This window comes from Phlebotomus papatasi, chromosome 3 (assembly GCF_024763615.1).
Source record: "Phlebotomus papatasi isolate M1 chromosome 3, Ppap_2.1, whole genome shotgun sequence".
Taxonomy (NCBI): Eukaryota; Metazoa; Arthropoda; class Insecta; order Diptera; family Psychodidae; genus Phlebotomus; species Phlebotomus papatasi.
Genome location: NC_077224.1, coordinates 22,439,979 through 22,459,261, shown reverse-complemented (window position 1 = coordinate 22,459,261; position 19,283 = coordinate 22,439,979). Strand labels below are relative to the sequence as shown.

General features: G+C 39.5%; 1 protein-coding gene across 1 annotated transcript; it reads left to right on the top strand.

Annotated features, from left to right (window-relative positions):
- Positions 1-261: 261 nt before the first annotated feature.
- LOC129805213 (uncharacterized) lies at positions 262-15,838 on the top strand. Its single transcript, XM_055852984.1, has 2 exons — positions 262-397; positions 15,543-15,838. The coding sequence occupies exons 1-2, from the start codon at positions 262-264 to the stop codon at positions 15,836-15,838; spliced, it is 432 nt and encodes a 143-aa protein (XP_055708959.1).
- Positions 15,839-19,283: the final 3,445 nt, after the last annotated feature.

The following is a 19,283-nucleotide window of genomic DNA, read 5'->3' as shown; positions in this document are numbered from 1 at the left end:
CAAAATTGAGGAATTATTATATACCGCTCTCTCTGTGGAGTTCGAGCGGTAAAATGTACTGCCTCCGATACCGCGCTCCCAGCATAGATCCATCATGTGCCAAGTTACGGGTGCCGTTAGGCCAGGAGTTGTTCTTTTTCGGCAAAGGTTCAACTTCTGCAGGCAAATTGGCAAAAATTCTCGTTAAATGTCGATTTGGCCGTGAGAGACATTGATCCAAAACCGGAGAATTATGGCCGGTTTGTGAAAGCAGTTAAAAAGATGCCGAGGTTGTATATTCCTAGGAGCTGTCGCATTAGCTACATCCCTGGTCTGCCTTCTGAGACATCTGATTTGATGTCGGAGTACTACCGGGCTTTTGAAGAGGATCCTTTTAGTGATGCTTCGACAGAGCTTGGTAGTGCACTAGCCGACTTGTCGACTGTTTAAGGTCTCAACCTCCCTCACAGTAGCATCAGGCCTGGAGATTGATACGACACCTCGGCAACGACCCCACCACCGACAAGACTCTTCCACAACTCACTGCGAAACAAACCGCTCATCAATTGCTCTTAAATGAAAAAGTTGGTAATACCGCCGCTAAGCCAATATAATTCGGAATGTTGTCTTAAAGGTCGATCGCCTGTGCACACCTTTTTGTGTGAACGAGCTGACTTCGGCTATTAAAGCGATGAAAAACAGGAAGGCGGCAGGTATTGACGGCCTGTACGCTGAACAAAGAATTTTGGACCCGTCACTGTTGACTGGATCCTTAAATTCTTTAACCATTGCTTGAATCATCGTAAAATACCGAAGGAGTGGCAATTCCGAAGGCCGGAAAGGATGCCAATGATCCGAGGAGCTACCGCCTTATTTCTCTTTAGTGCCACCTCTTCAAAATGTTTCAAAGTATGCTGTTGAAAAGGATTACACTTGCTATAGAGGACAAGCTGATCGGAGAGCAAGCTGGATACCGTTCTGGAAAATCGAATTCTTGTCAAGTTTCGTACCTCATTTAATTTATTAAGGACAGTTTCGAGGAAGGCAAAATCATAGGTGTTGCCTTCGTTGACCTCTCGGCAGTCTTTGACACAGTAAACCATAGAATGCTTCTCTCACTACAATCTGACAAACGACTACGGCCTCGCACAGATGATTGGGGTTCTTTTAGATAACCGCAGATTCTTTGTTGAGTACTGTGGTCAAAAAAGTAGATGGAGACTGCAGAAAAATGGCCTAGTTTTTGGTCTAGCTTCTAGCTGTGAAGAAAACATCTTTCAAGACATGAAGTCCCAGCTTGAGACTTGCCTTGTAAAGTTTTCCAAATTCTACAAGGAGATTCAACTAAAACCCACTCCCTCTAAAACAGAGGTAAGTTGTTTCTATCTACGTCACAGGTGGACCACTCGGAAGACTCGCTTGAATGTAAGATGGGAGAAAAACTTTCTTAGACACAATTTCACGCCTAATTACCTTGAAGTAATTCTCGATCGAACACTCACATACAAGACCCATTGCAATAATGTTAAGAACAAGGTCAAAACATGAAATAACTTACTGCGAAAACTTGCCAACGCTCAGTGGGGAGTTCGTTCCTTCTGAACCGCAGCATCTTCTCCATGGTCACATAACACCAAGAGCAAGGCTTAAGTCTCGCAAGAGCTTCTGCCACTCTGTCAAACCACTTAATAAGTCTCCAGAAGAGGCCAGACTCAATCTGTGGAAGGAAATCTTTCCACCAGATTTTGTCGAGATCAAGACTGGAAGATATAGAAGTCTCTCAATCGTTTGAGAAGCGGAGTAGCGAATAGAATAGAAGCGGAGATGGGACTATATGACTATGAGGTGATCCAAACCACCCCTTACTTTAGTGTTTGCCCGTTGTCTCCTACCCCATATAGATTAGGGCATTTGATGTCGGCAGGTCCACTTGCCATTGACGTGTCCCGTTTTTGGTCGAGACATGCTTAATTTATAGGCCTCGACACGATTAGTAACTTAAATTAAGTGGATATCGGAAGAGTCTCCGATGTCAGCTGCCTGAAAGATTGCAGTGAATGTTGACAAATAAAAGTAAGGACTTTGATGGGCTCACAGGACCAGTAACTTGAACTCTCACTTCATTGGCGAAGTTATCGAACGAAAGTCATGTCTCAATTTCAATGGTTTAAATCCATATCCTGCCGAGTTGTTCTTGGCTAACATTTAATGATTATTCTGGTACATTTAACTGATCACTTCCCGTCTTAAGTAGTTTGTTTACAAATGTAAATGTAAAGGAAATGTAAAATCCCGGGCACTAATGTAGAAATGTCAATTTTTATAGCAAAAGAACTGCGAATCTTCCGTAACTTCTCTTCCTAGATTGGCCACATACGGCGTTCACTTCACTTTTGCTCACAAGATTTATAGCATATAGAAAGACAAAAGCTCAACACTACTGAGCTTTTTTTTCGTAAGAAAGTTTCCTGTTGCCTCCTCTAACAGTACGCAAAACAGTGTTTGATGGATTGAAATACTTGATCGGCCATTTTACTGCTTACATTTCTCTATGAATTTTTATCGAGAATTTCGAAATGTTTAAATTTCTTTACCAAAATTGATTTATGTAACTTATTTTAGGATAGGTATATTGCCAATGTATCTTAGTTGCAAAGGGCAGTTCTAAGAAAGAGAATGTAAACGTATGATAAGACTAAAGCCCCGAGAGCAAGACAATATTCTGTTTCAAAACACCGAAACTTTATCTAGCAACTTTGCAGATGGCAGGAGGCATGTTTAAAAGTTAAAAAGTAATGTATAGCATATTTCATATTTGAGTTTGATGTACAAATTAATTTATGAATATTTATACAAACAGTAATTGCAAAATTAGGGTAATCAATTAAAAATTAATATGAACACAGAACAAATGAAAAACAATAAAAAGTTACTGCAATACATGGGATGCATTTTTTAATTGTTGCATTTTATTGTGTTAGTGTATCAGATGCATAAATTGCAACAAAAAAAAAGTGATTTACTAAAAATATTTTAATGAAGGAATATTAACATTTTACACCTTTTTGCTGAGTTTAGGGCTAAAATTTTTCGTTTAAGTATACTAAAGCAACACCCATAATTTTTGCAAAATAAGCAAATGTTGAAAATATTTTGATTAATTTGCGTCAAAGGAAATTAAGCAATAAAAAATAAGTTTTTGTATGTCAGAGGATAATTTGAAATAATATCAGTTTTAAGGTATCTCAAGGAAAGGTTTTCTCAACTAAAATATTCGTTGGATATTAAATGTCTCAAGTCTTAATGACTTGGCTCGTTATGGAAAAACCCAAAGTAACTATCTCAATTGCCATTACTTAAGCAGAAGGTAAAACTAAGAAAATTTTCCTCATCCATATAGTGTTTTCCTCTCATATATTCATCGTGGCTCCTTAAATATTATGAAGGTGAAATCATCCCTCAAACGATTGTTGTCTGGGGAAGGCTCAAGACCAAGTTGTGCATTTAGGAGACTCTTCTCTTAATTGAACTTCACTCAGGCCATCGTTCCCCTTACCCCCGCACTAAAGCTCAAGATGAAATTCTACCATACAACAAATTGCAAAGTGGAGGAACAAATTTACCTTAAATGGGCCAAAAGTCATCCATATAAACTTCACAAGCGCTACTTTTGCTTCACCTTAAACGTTCCCATTGGGAGTGTTAACTTTTATTTGTATGATAGAGTTCTACATGAACTTTCAACTTGTCACCCCAAACCACCTCCAACTAAACTTTTCATTCACCCTCAAACTCAAAATGCCCAAAAAAGTGACGAGACATTCTTCCTCTCCTTCAAATTTTGCGGTGGAAGTTTTGCAGGAAAATCTCCAGGACACTAATTACAGCTAATTGAATTTAGTGACAAGGAATTTCTGTGTGCACTTGCCCCAATGATTTGGGCAGGGAAAAGCAGTTTTGGCTTTTCTCCTGGTTTTTGTCACGCTGTTTGTCCCTTTTCAAAAGAAAATGCCAATTTATTCCTTGTCCACCGTTTACGCCCCCTAAGCACATGAGAATCTCCTTGTACACACTTGTCGCTCCTATTCATCCCTCAAGAACTCCTCCAGCATTTACTTTGAACTCTACCAGAGAAGGGAATCACTCAGGAGCTTTTCTGGTTCTTTTCAAAAAAAAAAAAACACCCCCCCCCCACAAACGGATAGGGAATTGTGGATAAATTTACCTAATACTCAGAGCATTGAAGGGTAGGACAGAACTGTCACTCAATTATTAAGTAACGCACGACAAATGTATAGAAGAAAATGGGGCTTTTTCGACGACATTCGGTCAAGAGAAATGAGTGACTCATATTAAAAAAAAAAGTTTTGCCAAGCGGTCACCTAAATCTTGTTAAAATTTTGTCAAAAGGATGTTGTTCTCCAATTTGACAAAAGTTTTTCATTTTCTATTTAGATGAAAACTGACTTTTGCCAGGCTTCTGTTCTTAAAGTACTTTGTGAATAAGTTTTGTCGATGTGACAAAAAAGTTTGTCAAAAGGATGTTTTTCCTTATGGCCTCTACACATTGGGAGCAATTTTTGTCAAAAATTTCTATTTTGAAGGAAATTCCCTGCAGCGTTGTAGGGGGAAACGTCAAATTTCTATCAAAAACGCAATTTTTGACGAAAATTGCTCCCAATGTGTAGACACCTTTATGCAATATAAAGAAGTCTTGTCAAATCGGCGGCCAACTTAGATTTTGATCAAAATTTTTCAAAAGGATGTTCTTCAAATATAAACTGTGACAAAGCTCTATCAAATTGATAAGATATTAACAAGATCCAGTGCAGACTATCCTGGAAGGGACATACGAATTAATGCGGCAACTAGATCCCTTTTCAGTTGTCGACGACTTCTCGGCAAGACTTGGAGTCTATCGCCGAAAATTGTATTAGAGTGGAGTAACCACTTATTGCCACTTTTAGGAAAAAGTGAAATTAAATTTAATATAACTTTTGACCCCTTATAATAAGATAACCCAAATTTAACACAAAGTTACTTAGATATATTGGCTCTAGATTCGTCAAGACAATAGACCTACAATTTAACGTGGGAGTACCTAAAAAACTGATTTTTATTAACAATGCAAAAATAACCACTTGTCGCCACTTTTTACAGTAGACTCTCTCAAATTTGGGTATTTGGGACTGAAATGTCACCCGAACTAGAGAAATTCGGGCGCCAAACTATTTGAAATGCAAAGACTTTTTGTTCATCTGTATCAAGTTTACATTCCAATATTTGCTTAAATTTAATGAAAACCCTTTATAATTCAAAATAACATCATAACTATGGAAAAACATGGGAAATTTGAACATATTTTCTTCGTTTAACAAGAATAAGCAAAAGTAAAAATGTCAACAAACTTTTTTCAAATTTAACTGCTGGTCGAATTAAAAGGTAGCCCGATCTTAAAAGAGCCGAATTAGCGACAGTTTACTTTACCACTTTTCGCCACTTTTGTAACCTTTTCTCGCCACCCATTCGGAAAGGTTCAAACTCGATTATTTTTAGGAATATTATGCAAAGAATACATTCACCATTTCTTTTTCCTCATGACCACCTTATTATTACTCACTTTAAATGAATTTTCTTCGGTTTTATTTGGGAAATTAAATTATTAGACTATTGCAGAAAGTAAACAAGGCAGATTTGACAACTGAGAATCTACAAAGTGAAGTTAGGGTCGCCTATTGAAAAGCTATGGCGACAGGTGGTGAATCAATTATAGAATATTGCCGCTTTCCGCCATGGCTCATTTTTACATATAAATAATATAAAATGAAATATTAAGTAACTGAATACAAATTTTATGTAATCGTCGAATGTAATTAAATGTTCAATAAACAAATTATTTATTCAAAATCGTAAATTTTGTTCAATAAAAGTTTCATGACACTTACTATATTTTGTAAGAAATATTGGATTCGATGCACTTGCTTAAAATATTCCTCTGAAAAATGCTTAAACATTTAAATTCAAAACAAAAAATTAGAGTTTTTCGACTCTAATTTTTAGCAGTAGAGATACAAATTATTTTATCAATATAAGTGGCGAAAAGTGGGACACTGGCGAGAAGTGGTGATTCCACCCTATGGATGTATAAAGCAATCGGTAGGCCAATAATTTCTTACGGAGCTGTGATATGATGACCGAGAGTCAAATTTGAAAATTCGGCGCGGACCCTACAACGACTTCAAAGAACCCCCTACCTTGCGGTATCAGGGGCCATAAGAACAGCGCCAACCGCTGCTCTGGAGGCCATGTTAAGCCATTACCGATTTTCATAAAGTCGGAAGCGAGTATGGCAGCTCTGAGGTTACGCTCGGCTGGAACTTGGAAGGTTGGTTGTCACCCAGCAGGCCATATGAGAATACTCGATATGACTGTTGCTAGACATCCAGATCTTCCAATGAGGGATGACTTCCATATTAAGGGAAGACTTCCCAAGAGAATAATTAAAGCAGAGGTGTGCAAAAACCGTTTGAAACCGAGCAAACGTCAAATGAAACTTGTACGTCAATGGTCAAAACGCTACCTAAACAAACTTATTTTGACGTTTTTATTCGATTTCAACTGTTCTTGGACACCCCTGAATTAAAGCAATAGTTCATACGAGGGCTGATTGGGCTGAACGCACGGATGAGATCATCGAGTCCGATGGTCGCTCTATTTCACTAACGGTTCTCGGGTTGAGGGAATCTCAGGCGCCGGTTACCATTGCTCGGAGTTTCAAATTAGCGTCTAGTGGAATCTGGCATTGAGGGTAGAAAAGTTCAAATTTTCTCAGATAGTAGAGCTGCGATTCTGTCCATAAGAGGATATGAGTCGCGTTCTGGTCTCGTGAGTGAGTGCAGAAATGTTAGAAACGGCCTCATAGAAATGTAGCGTCAATCTTCATTGAATACCTTAACACAGGGGTATAACGGGAAATGAAGAAGCGGACCGCCTCGCGGGAGCGGCGGCAAGGACCGCCTTCATTGGTGAGGAAATCTATTATTCAGGAGGATTTATTAAAACTTCGACAATACTTGTAAGGTATGTTTAATTTTATACATTGTAGACCTGAGGAAGGATCCATAAAGAATTGGATGAAGAACTGGCGTGATGTGTATTGATAGGGGACTCTCCCGTGGTGGCCAGTGGATTTGAAGTCACTTCACAAAGAAAACACTTCTTCAATCTTTCCCAGAGCTTTCGGTCCTGGATGTTGACCTTCTTCAGTGGTCGACTAAACTATGTTTTTGTACTTTATGAGTCCTTTACTTTTTTTTTTACAAAAAACATAGTTTAGTCGACCACTGAAGAAGGTCCACATCCAGGACCGAAAGCTCTGGGAAAGATTGAAGAAGTGTTTTTCTTTGTGAAGTGACTTCAAATCCACTGACCACCACCGGAGAGTCCCCTATCAGGATCCATAAAGTTTCGAAACGTTGTTTGTGTAGTAATAAAGGAGGATAAGTCCAGGTCAAAATCCGTGTTCCCTTTGTCCAAAGTTCAAGTCTTGACCGATTCTCAAGCTATTATCACTTAGGATTATTGAGGGCAAATGATCTATTATATTATATTTTGAAAAAAAAAAAAACAATAAAATTGGTGCCTATTTAGGATATTGAGGCCTTTGGGAATAAGGCTAAACCTAGTCACCGGTGAGTGGCCTTCAAAGTCGAAGCCAATTTCTACTTTCCCATACAAATGCGTATGGGAATTTTTCTGCACTCGTGATCGTTACACGATATATGTCAAAATTGAGGTGAGCCTTGTGTACACGACTCTGAGCCTTGTAAAGAGGGATAAATAGGGTAAGTGTGCCAAATTCTGGCCAGCTTGCAATTTCAGCCACCATTTTTGTTCCTCGAATTTCCATGAACGTTTAGATTTTACGTACTCTAAAGATTATACAATGCAAAAGAATAACAAAAAAGTAGCTATACGGCAAACGAGATGACGTGAAAAAGATATTGGAAGAATTCCCGAAGGGCAAGGAACTATGAGAATGAAGGTGGCCGAAATAGGGTACCAAAGCTATGTCTATATTTTCATTCATTTTAAAATGTATTAAGAATGATTTTAGAGTAAATAAAGACGGTAAACTCTTTACTAGGTTCCATGCAATACTCTTTCAGAAGAAAGAATAAAAAAAATCAATTTGTATTAGAAATATTACATTTTCAAACTTGAGACTTTGACGCTTGCATGCAACTATGCCGAAATTTGGCACACTTACCCTATACTATATTATCTGTCTAAATGCGGTCTTGTTCTGAGAAGCGTAAACTGAGTTTCTGATCAATTTGTGAGTTAGCTTCAAACAGCTCCATATAAAAAAACACTTCGCCAGGGGCTAGGACTTAACATACTTATAGTCTGAAGCTTGCGCAAATATTACTAAAATTCTTTAATTTTTAAAAAGTTCGAAGTGAAAAATGCTTCTGTCCACAAAAAGTTCTGCCCGTGAAATTGTCCATGATCGATCGGCTTCTTTATACATTTTTAGTGGGAAAATTTACACTTCCCCAATGGTCCAGTTAAGGATGGTGCTACATACTTTCTCTGGCATTTCCAGTGACCTCTCCAGAAAGAAAAAAATGTGTGTGTGTGGCTAGTAAAAAAAAATTAGACGTTCTAACAAATTCACTTTCCGGTCACGTATCAAATTTCTAGGCTCTCACGTTTCATTAGGTATGAGGATTGAAAAGATTGTCTGGGCGCGTGTATTTTCTTCAGTGTTTTCTCTGGGAAGCTGCTTTAGTTCCATCCCTCTAGCTGTTTCATGTGGGAGGAAGAAAGCTCTCTTCACACAATAAACTAAACGTATATAATGCATAGAACATCGGAGCAATGATTCGGATATTTTCTTTCATCTGCCATTTTTCTGTCCTCCCTCCAAATCTTATAGAGCATTTTCCATGCGGATTCTGGGGGGAGGGGATGTATGTATGTGAAAAACACTTTCCACGAAAAGTGTTCACACATCCATCTTTGAGCGTCTTTCACGTCTTCCGGAGGGTGCTCTCTGGGACCTAAGAAAGCACCCTTACTTTTTTTTTCGCAAATTCACAGGGTATTTCTATCTATTTGCCTAGCAAACAAAAGAGAGAGAGGGGATTGAGGTTGAGGTAAGAGGTTAAAAATATGAAAAATTCACAGGGGGAAAAAGATATAGCATAAACATTTTTTTTCGTGGGTTGAGTATGAATTTATTTTGCAGTAAATAATATCCCACGAGCCACCCTATCCGGCATTTCTTAGTGACACTCGCGAAAATCTTTCTACACTTTTAGCACATCTATCCAACCCCAAAGACTTGACTATATGAAGATGTAAAATAATCCTAGATATTTTTCTCAAGTAACTTTCCTGTTTCAGTGAATATTTTCCTAACGGTATGTCAACCGCAACAAAAGATATGAGTTTGTTGCGATTATATAGTGAAGCATTTTTTTGTCGTTTGAATGAAGAAAAACAAGTGCAAGGGAAAAACTTAATTTTCCACGAATCACAGACACTTGTCTGTGTATTTTGAATTAAGGTACGTTGCATCGAGTTTTTTGTACCATTCTCTCAAGGTAATTTGCTGTGGGGAAAACTACAAGAAAACATCAGAGAGGAATTTTCCATGAAGCTAAAGTAGAAAATTGTGGATGTAAAAGAAAGGCTCCGTGGAGAACTAGTGAAAAAGTGTGTCAAAGGAAAATTGGGTAGAAATTTCTTGTGTAGGCCACCAGTATAAGAAAAAACTCAGATATATACCACGTCATTAAAATGCAACAATGAATCACACAATATTCCAAGCCAAGCTCATATTCCTTTGGAGAAGAAGTTGTTGCGAGCGCAACATATTTAAATTTAAAACTGTGGAGTGTGTTGCCCTGCTGAGGCGACGAGGGCGCTAGCGACGAGGAGAGGAGGGAGAAAAATCAGCAGCAGCTGATAAGTAAAAGAGCGCCAATCGGTCTCTTTCACCACTGACCGCCGAGGAGGCAACATCAATCACCTCGCCCATCTCCACCAGCCCAATCCCCAGCAGCAACACCATCATCACCACCAAGCATTGAAGCTACTGAAGCCACCGGGAGCCCCCAAGAACACCAAGCCCAATGCTGAGCTTTCCGGAGTAACCTCTGCCACATCCACCTCTCCCAAATTCCCATCTCAACCTCCGTGGGAGTGTTCTCACCGGAGAACACAGGGGAGTGTGGGACATAGTCCTTGCCCCGAACGTGGGACCTGAAGGAAGGAAGGAACGGAGGGAATAGAAGGGTGGAAATAAAGATTTTTCCCAATATTTTGGCGCCCGACGCAAAAGGAAATCGTGAGTAGATTTTCAAGTTTATCCCATGGTTAATTTGCCGGTTCCCCAGAGTTCATTGACCTCTTATCAGTGCATTTTTGGTGATTTTTGCAACTCATTAGGAGTGAATGCGATTGACTTAACGGTGGGGTAATAAAAAATTTGGCGCGTGGAAGAGAATGTTAATTTGTTACTTGTCGTCGTGTAATTTATTCCGTATAATATTCTTTGTGATTTTCCGTTGGAGATTTTTTTTTTCTTTCGTGATTTATATCTCCATTGGGTGTAGTTTTCTGGATTTTTCATCCATTTTCTCTGGAATAGGAGTGTATTAGGATATTTTTCTTTCTTTTTTTTCCCTTTTTGGGAGATTTTTTTTTCTTTTTTCGGCTATTTTTACCCCCTTTTGGGGAGTTCTCTGTTAGAAATGGAGGATTTCAATCCAAAATTTCTCTCAGAAGAACAACTGGATTGGGAATTACAGGCCAGGGGAATTAAATGGCCAGCTTCATTAGAAGAAGCCCGCGATCTTTTAAAGGTTGCTATTGCTGGCGGAAACCCTTTATTTCCCGTTGAAGGCGATGCTAAAAAAATTAGGGATGACACCTTACAAGTTATTAAAAAATTTAGAGAGCAAGTAGGGAATATCGAGGTCCTTTTTTCGAAGCAAGCTGAGATTTTCACAATGTTTCAGCACATCGAAAATAAATTAAAATTCACATCAGACCCTCGAGATCCCAAAAATGCCCTTTATGGTCCTGCTCTTGCTGAACTTGCAAATTTTAGGCAACAGTTCAGGGAACAGTTGAAGAATTATGCTGCCTCGGGAAAAGTGGGGGGTGCTATTCCTCGTCCTGCTTCACCTGTCCAAAAGACTAAACGTCTTAAAAGCCCAAAAAAGTCCCTATTTTCGGACTGTTATGTCCAGGAGAAGAAGAAGGTACCATTTGAGAAGCCCACATCTAAACTTTCTGCCTCCAGTGAGTCCTTTGTCCCAGAATTTCTTAAGCACCCACATCTGAACCTTTCGCAAGACCGTAGGGATACTTTCGACATCCCAAATATTGGATCCACGGTGTCTCAGCCTCAAGATAGGCCCCAATCCCAATTTGTTACGGTTGAGCAATTTAATGTTCAGAATGCTCAAATAAAAGGTCTTGAGAATATCCTGAAAAATATTCAGGATTCGATGGAGCAATTGAGACTCTCATGTGCTGGTAGAAGATCTCGATCCTCCAGCAGATCCAGTTCTGTCCATTCTGGGGAATTTAGGGATTCTCAACCCCAAAATTTGTCACGCCACTACCCGTTTCCTACACCAGCTCCACGTAGATTAAAACCCCTGCAGTTAAAGGACTGGGGAATTAGGTTCTCTGGTGACCGCAAGGGGAAAAAGGCCAAAATCTTCTTGCGGGATGTTGAGAGAATGGCCATGATCCAGGGCGTTTCTCTGCAGGAGGTGGTTTGGTCTATAAGACTCTTACTTTCCGATGGGGCTGAAACGTGGTATGATTCCTTTTCGGAATATCTTTTAAGTTGTACGTGGGAGGAGTTCCGCGAGAAATTTCTAAGTGCTTTTTGCAATCTTGAGAGCGATTTCGCTATTAGGAAGAAAATTGAGGATCGAAAGCAGGGGGTGGGGGAGAATGCAGAAGTCTTTCTTGCATCCATGTTAGCTCTCTTCGAGGAGCTGGATGAAGAAATTTCGGAAGTCGAGAAAGTTCGTCTCATCCGTAGAAATCTCCATTACTCTCTGTCTAATGCTCTTCTTCTATATGAAATCCCAACATTAGCGGAGCTATCCCAAAAATTAAAACTTATTGAGAGGAACCGCTCCTATGCTTTTCTCGATCGTCCCAGAAATGTGCGATTTAATGAGATAGGGAGTTTTCAGGAATCATCCACAAATAATTCAGAGTCCCTGGCCAGGACTTCTGATCAAAGGGGGCGAAGTGGGGGGAACAATTCCTCATCCTGGGGCAATTCCAGGCAATCTGGAAGGGGTGGGGGGAGAAATTCCTCTTCACGTGATAATGGGCGGAATGGGGGGCGAAACACCAATTCTTCCTCAATTCAGAGACAGGGTGGGGGGAGTAACTCATCCAATGGTGCTGAGGGTACTTCTCAATCTTCTAATTCCAATCCTAATTCCAATCTCAATTCCAATTCCAACCCCAATTCACAATTCAGAAAAAATTCTTGTATACATTGTAAGAGCAATTCCCATAATGTTAGAAGTTGCCCAACAAGACCCAAATACCTTTGTTTCAAGTGTGGTAAGATCGGCACTATTTATGGACTTTGTCCAGTTTGTAACCCTCAACAGGGGGAACCCAATGCGACCCAGTAGTAGACAGAGAGTCTGAGGTCGCGGAATCTCCAAAAAACCTCTCTATGGATGATTCCAATGACCATGATCTCATTTCTTTTGTTGATACCATTAATGTAAATTCAAATACAGTGGGAGATTTAATACAATTTGAGTCAGACAATGAGTCCTTAATTTCTGATGATTCTGTCCCTCCCTCAGAGGTAGAATCCTTTATTATATACCCTAACGGGGAAAATCGTCCCTATATTAAAGTTAAAATTTTTGACATTGAGGAGGCTATGGCTTTATTGGACAGTGGAGCGTCTCAGAGTATATTAGGATGTGGTTGCATGAACTTAGTAAAAATTCTAAAATTAGTCCCAAGAACTTCGAATATCGTTGTGCGTGTAGCCGATGGTTCAACTTATTTATCCACCAAAGTAGTCGATTTAATGATAACTTTCAATGGTAGAACAGAATTGATTCCCACCCTATTAGTCCCTGAAATTTCCATACCCTTTACTTTGGGGATGGATTTTTGGCATGCCTTTGGCATACAACCAGTTTTGTTGAATGCACTTTCAACAGTCCCTGATTCCCGGGATAATCAAATTCTGCTCTCCCAGTCAGAACGACTGGAGTTAGAAAAATCCATCAAAAACTTTTTAATCACTACTGAGGACTTTTTCGGTTGCACGGATATTTTAAAGCACACGATAGATACTGGTGACAACCCTCCCGTAAGGAAACCATCTTATCCTGTCCCATATCATCTTCTTCCCGCAGTGGATATTGAAATTCAGAGACTGGTTAGGATGGGGGTACTTCGGGAAGTTTCTTTTTCTCCATGGAACTCACCTCCTAATATTCAAATGAAGAAATCGGGCAAAATTAGAATTTGCATTGATGCTCGAGGTTTAAATAAAGTAACAATAAGAGATGCTTATGCTATTCCAAATCTTGAAAGCATTATTAATCGTATAGAAAGCTCCAAATATCTATCATCCATTGATCTGAGTGACGCATTCTTGCAAATTCCGCTCGATGAAGAATCTCAGATCAAAACTAGTTTCGCTATCCCAGGACGAAAGATGTACTGCTACAGAAGAATGCCTTTTGGCTTAGTAAATAGTCCTATGACGATGGCGAGACTGATGGATATGGTTATTGGATGCGACTTAGAGCCCAATGTCTTTTGTTTTCTGGACGATATCATTGTTCTCACTCAAGATTTTGAATCCCATTTGAAAATTTTAAATGAGGTCGCTGGTCGTTTGAAAAAAGCCAATCTTTCCATCAACCTGGAGAAGTCTAAATTCTGTATGTCAGAGTTAGACTATCTGGGGTACACTTTAAGCACTCAGGGTCTAAGTACAAACGATGGTAAAGTCCAAGCCATCTGCAATATTCCTGTCCCTAAAACACCCAAGGCATTACGTCAGTTTCTCGGTATGGCAGGATGGTTCAGGCGTTTCATCCCAAATTTTGCGAGTATTTCGGCTCCTTTAACCGACCTTTTAAAAGGTAATCCTTTAAGGATTGAATGGTCTCCGGAGGCCGACCGTGGCTTTTCGGAATTGAAGCAGCTCCTTGTATCTGCCCCTATTTTAAAACTTCCCGACTATTCTCAACCCTTCATAGTGCGTGCTGACGCTAGTGATGTTGGGGCGGGGGGAGTCCTTGTTCAGGGAGTAGGTAATGAGGAAGGAGTTATTTGCTATATTTCGCGAAAGTTCACGGCGGCTGAGCAGAAGTACTCTACTACGGAAAAAGAAGCCTTGGCTTGTCTATTTTGTCTTCGAAGGTTTTCGCAATTCTTGCTTCATACCAAGTTCACTTTGGAGACAGATCATTCTGCACTCCAGTGGATCTTATCCCAGAAGCAAGCCCGTGGTCGTATAGGAAGATGGTTGTTGGAATTTCAGCAATTTGACTTTGACATAGTCCACCGTCCCGGTAAAAGTAACGTGATAGCTGATTTCCTTTCACGGAACGTTAATACCATTTCGACCCGGGAAGATAAATGGTATGCGTCTCTATATGACCAAGTCTCGAAATCCCCGAGCAGCCTTCCGGAGTATAAATTAGAAGACGGCCGGCTTTACAAGTATATCCGCTATAAAACTCCTTTAGGAACTTATAGTTTTAGGTGGAGATGCTGTGTCCCTAAGGGTGAACGTCAGGCCATTTTGCAGAAATACCATGATGATCCCACTTCGGCACATTTCGGGTTCTTTAAAACCTTCCGCAGAATTACGGAATATTTTTATTGGCCTTGCCTTCGCACAGACGTGCGCAATTATATCCGTAAATGCGAAACTTGTAAGAAATCTAAGGCCCCGAATTATGATTTAACACCTCCGATGGGTAATCATGTAGTTGCATCACGTCCCTGGGAACATCTATCAGCCGATTTTATCGGACCTTTAGTACCTAGTACTATGGGCCATCGCTTTATCTTGGTCTTGATCGACAAGCTGACCAAGTATGTCCTTTTATATCCTCTTAGAAATTCTACTGCAAACTCTGTTATCAAAATTTTGTCTCAAAATGTCTTCCCACAGTTCGGAGTCCCTCGTGTCCTTCTGACCGATAATGGTAGTAGTTTCAAATCCGCTCAACTTCAGTCCTTTTTGAGAAATCTCGGTGTTGCCCAATGGTTTACCTCAGGGTATACCCCACAAGCCAATCCTACTGAGAGAGCAAATAGGACTATTGTTACTGCTATCAGGTCGTATATAGGGTCTAAACACACAAATTGGCCAAAATATTTAGCCGAAATAGGGATGGCTATGCGATCCTCGGTACACGACACTACACAATTTTCTCCGTATTATTTAAATTTTGGGCAAAATATGATTTCACATGGGGATGAGTATACGCATTCCGATGCTAATACGATTCCATCGATCGAAGAGAGGATAAAGGAGTTAAAATTGGCCAGACAGAAGGCCATGGATAGGTCGAAGAAATGCCATGAGTCGTCTAAAAAGCGATACGATTTACGTAAGAAGCCGGGTAGATTTTCCGTGGGTGACGTGGTCTACAGGCGATCCTTTGTGTTGTCTGATGCCAATAAAAAGATTCAGGCGAAATTTTGTCCATGGGTGAAGAGCAAGGTGTTGTCCGTTCACGGACAAACTTACGAGTTGGAAGACCTGAACACTCATCGCAAGGCAGTATTCCACCGTAAGGACATCAAGCCAGGTTAAGGGATTTTTGCCAGCAGGACGGATTATTTTTTTGGCAACAATATCGGCATCGTCACTGGAACTTTCTTTTGTATCTAACGTAACTTGATTTTTGTACGGGTGTATGAGCGGGTAACGTAGAGAGACCATATTATTAATTTTATTTAATTTCTATTTCTTGTGAACGGAGAAATTCATAAGTAGGCCATCGTTCATTATGGATAGACCTAAATTAAAATTATGGTCGTTCGCCTTTAGGTGTTCATTTTGATCGAGATGATTGATACAGATATAGCCCAGCCTTATGCTGAAGCGAACTATGTTCGGCTATTTCAATCATCAAACTGTTATCCCCTTTTAAGACACATTGCTAGCAGTGTCCCTTGGGAATTTAAAGTGAGTAGCACTTCTTGCTGTCACTAGTATTTTGATTCGGTATTTCGTCAAGACGACAAAACCAATCAATTTTTATTGGCCAATACTTTAATTATTTTTCTCCTTCGTCAGTTTTGACGTCACATATAATTTCGGACACCTTAATTCGATTATCTATTTTATTTTACTTTTTTTTCGATTGGGATGTACTGAATTTGGTCGCGATTTGTTTCCCATTTCTCTGCAGTTAGAGGCAGCCACATTTTTCTGATCGGGATGTAGTTTCTCGAGTAAAATTTTATCATGTTCAATATTCGAGGCAATAGGGCAGTGTCGGTGGAAAAAGGGGTTTTCTCTTTGCCCTTCAGGATTTCTCTTTCCCCAACATTGTAATTCGGCTGAGACTCTCCTTCCCGCTTCTACATTTTTACGCGGAATGCTCTTCAGCGGAATAGCTGAAATCCTGATCGGATTATAATGGTGCTGAGGCGGGAGATTTGGGGGGATAAAATCGTGACCATTCGTGTAGAGTAATTCCCTATTAGATCATGTATATTAATGATCCGCCTTGGTGATCGAAATGGGGTGGTCCTTAGTAATAATATCTTATTCTTTTGAAAGTATTTACACACACTTTAAACTTATAGTTAAGTTATTTCGCTGGCGCTAATAATTAGGTCGGCCTATCGATGCGAAATCCTTAACATTTTTGACTTATAACTATTAATTCTAAATTTTACTTTTTTCTCTCGAAATTGTTACTCTCTAATACTACTCATTTTGTTTTGCTCTACTACTTATTAATTGTTATTGTTATTAATGAGATTTGTTATATTTTGTTTTTTTTTGAGATTGTGGCTTATTGCCCCCTGGGGGGTTCGAAATCTTTTTTTTTTCTCTTTTTTTTTGGTGACCCCGGGGTGTGTGTTGCGAGCGCAACATATTTAAATTTAAAACTGTGGAGTGTGTTGCCCTGCTGAGGCGACGAGGGCGCTAGCGACGAGGAGAGGAGGGAGAAAAATCAGCAGCAGCTGATAAGTAAAAGAGCGCCAATCGGTCTCTTTCACCACTGACCGCCGAGGAGGCAACATCAATCACCTCGCCCATCTCCACCAGCCCAATCCCCAGCAGCAACACCATCATCACCACCAAGCATTGAAGCTACTGAAGCCACCGGGAGCCCCCAAGAACACCAAGCCCAATGCTGAGCTTTCCGGAGTAACCTCTGCCACATCCACCTCTCCCAAATTCCCATCTCAACCTCCGTGGGAGTGTTCTCACCGGAGAACACAGGGGAGTGTGGGACATAGTCCTTGCCCCGAACGTGGGACCTGAAGGAAGGAAGGAACGGAGGGAATAGAAGGGTGGAAATAAAGATTTTTCCCAATAAAGTAACTTTGTTGCATTTGCCAATTTCAAAATGAAAAATCTCATACATTTCCACCATGACATGCATTCGATGAAACATCCTTCCTTTGACTTTTCCTTTTCAAAAATATACCATCATTAAATAGCAGTAAGAGTTCGAAAACGAGAGCTTTTTGTGCTTTTATATCGTTCAATTGGGAATCAATGTTTTTTTTGCGCTAAGGAGAATTTTCTTCACCGTGATTTATTTGTGCTATAAACAGCAACAGATATATTATGTATATCCAACATGTCCAACACACAGTAACTTTAGTTTTGCAAACATATCTTTTCGAAAATGTCTATGAGGATGATCGAGATGAATAGCCCAAGATTTCATTCATTCTCACCGAAATCTCAAGGATAAAGGGAGACTGGGGCAAAATTTGTCAAAACGAAAATTTCAATATTCACTGTTTTCTAAAATAAAAGAGGCTGAGGCTTGAAATTTGTATTATTATGGATAGCTTTCATGAAATTTCTTAAACTTACAAAGTTTCAAGGGATTCGAGGAAGGATTATGTAAAATAAAAAATAATGAAATTTTGAGCCCTATCCGGCTAACACAAGGTAAGCTGTTACTAGCTCAATGCTATAATTAAAGGCAGTCAATTTAACACTCTTCTTTGCATTTTGATTTGGTAAGTTACTGAATGCTCTCCCCGTAGTCCCTATAGCTTGTAATCCGGAAATGTTATTTTCCTACAAGTATCCCAAGATATTAAATCCTTTCTTTGATGCTTTCAACTTGCGATACGACTGCTTGAATTTTTAACAACTATCCCATTTTCTGTTCAATCTTCCCTCTAGCGCGTGATCCGGGAGTGTAAATTACCCACAAAATTACCAAATTTCGATGAATCCTCTCTCCAGTCCCACTGGCGTATACCGAGAGTCTCATAAGCTCACGTTTCGGGAGTTTACACTTTAAAAAGTTTTGTATTTAATATTGATCATTCTATTGATTTTTTGTTCCAGATTCATCTAAAACACTTCTTGCGGACAAGAATTCCATCCGGCAATAGTTGCAACCTGAGAAAAAAGTGTCGTGCCGGGCAACATAACAGGGCAGTGGTAGCAATGTTCTCAGTAGTGTATTTTAGAATTTTACTTTGACAAATAAAAAAAAAACATGGCAAATTAAAAATATGTTTTTGGAACTGCTGAAAAGGCGCTTAATAGAAAGTCCTTAATTAAGTACTTAGTGAAAATACTTTTTATGTTCTTAATACAAACTACTTAAGGCATCCAAATATAATACTTCTAGGAATCCTGGCAGTATCACTCCTATGAGTGTTTAAAAGTGTATAGTACAGATTTGTGTTATTTATGCATTTATTTTTATGTTAGTGATTGGGAGTTAGTGACATTGTTCTACCATGTAGGTTTTCGGTCATGGTAGGCCAAGAGCCTGAGACCTGAATTAGAGAGGGATGGGTGGGGATATAGAAAAAGAAAACAAACTACTTAATTGAGGACTTTAACAAAGACCTTACTTAAGTACTTAATATTAAGGCTGAGTCATGGTATATTAGTTTCACTACTTGCCACAAAGCGCTGACGTTTGTCTCATTTTCATATATTTTTTAAGTTATTAAATGTTCTACAACTCCTTAAAATTAAGTCATTGAGTTAAGAACTTATTAAATGCTTAATAAGTACTTAATGTGTTAGCCGGGTATTT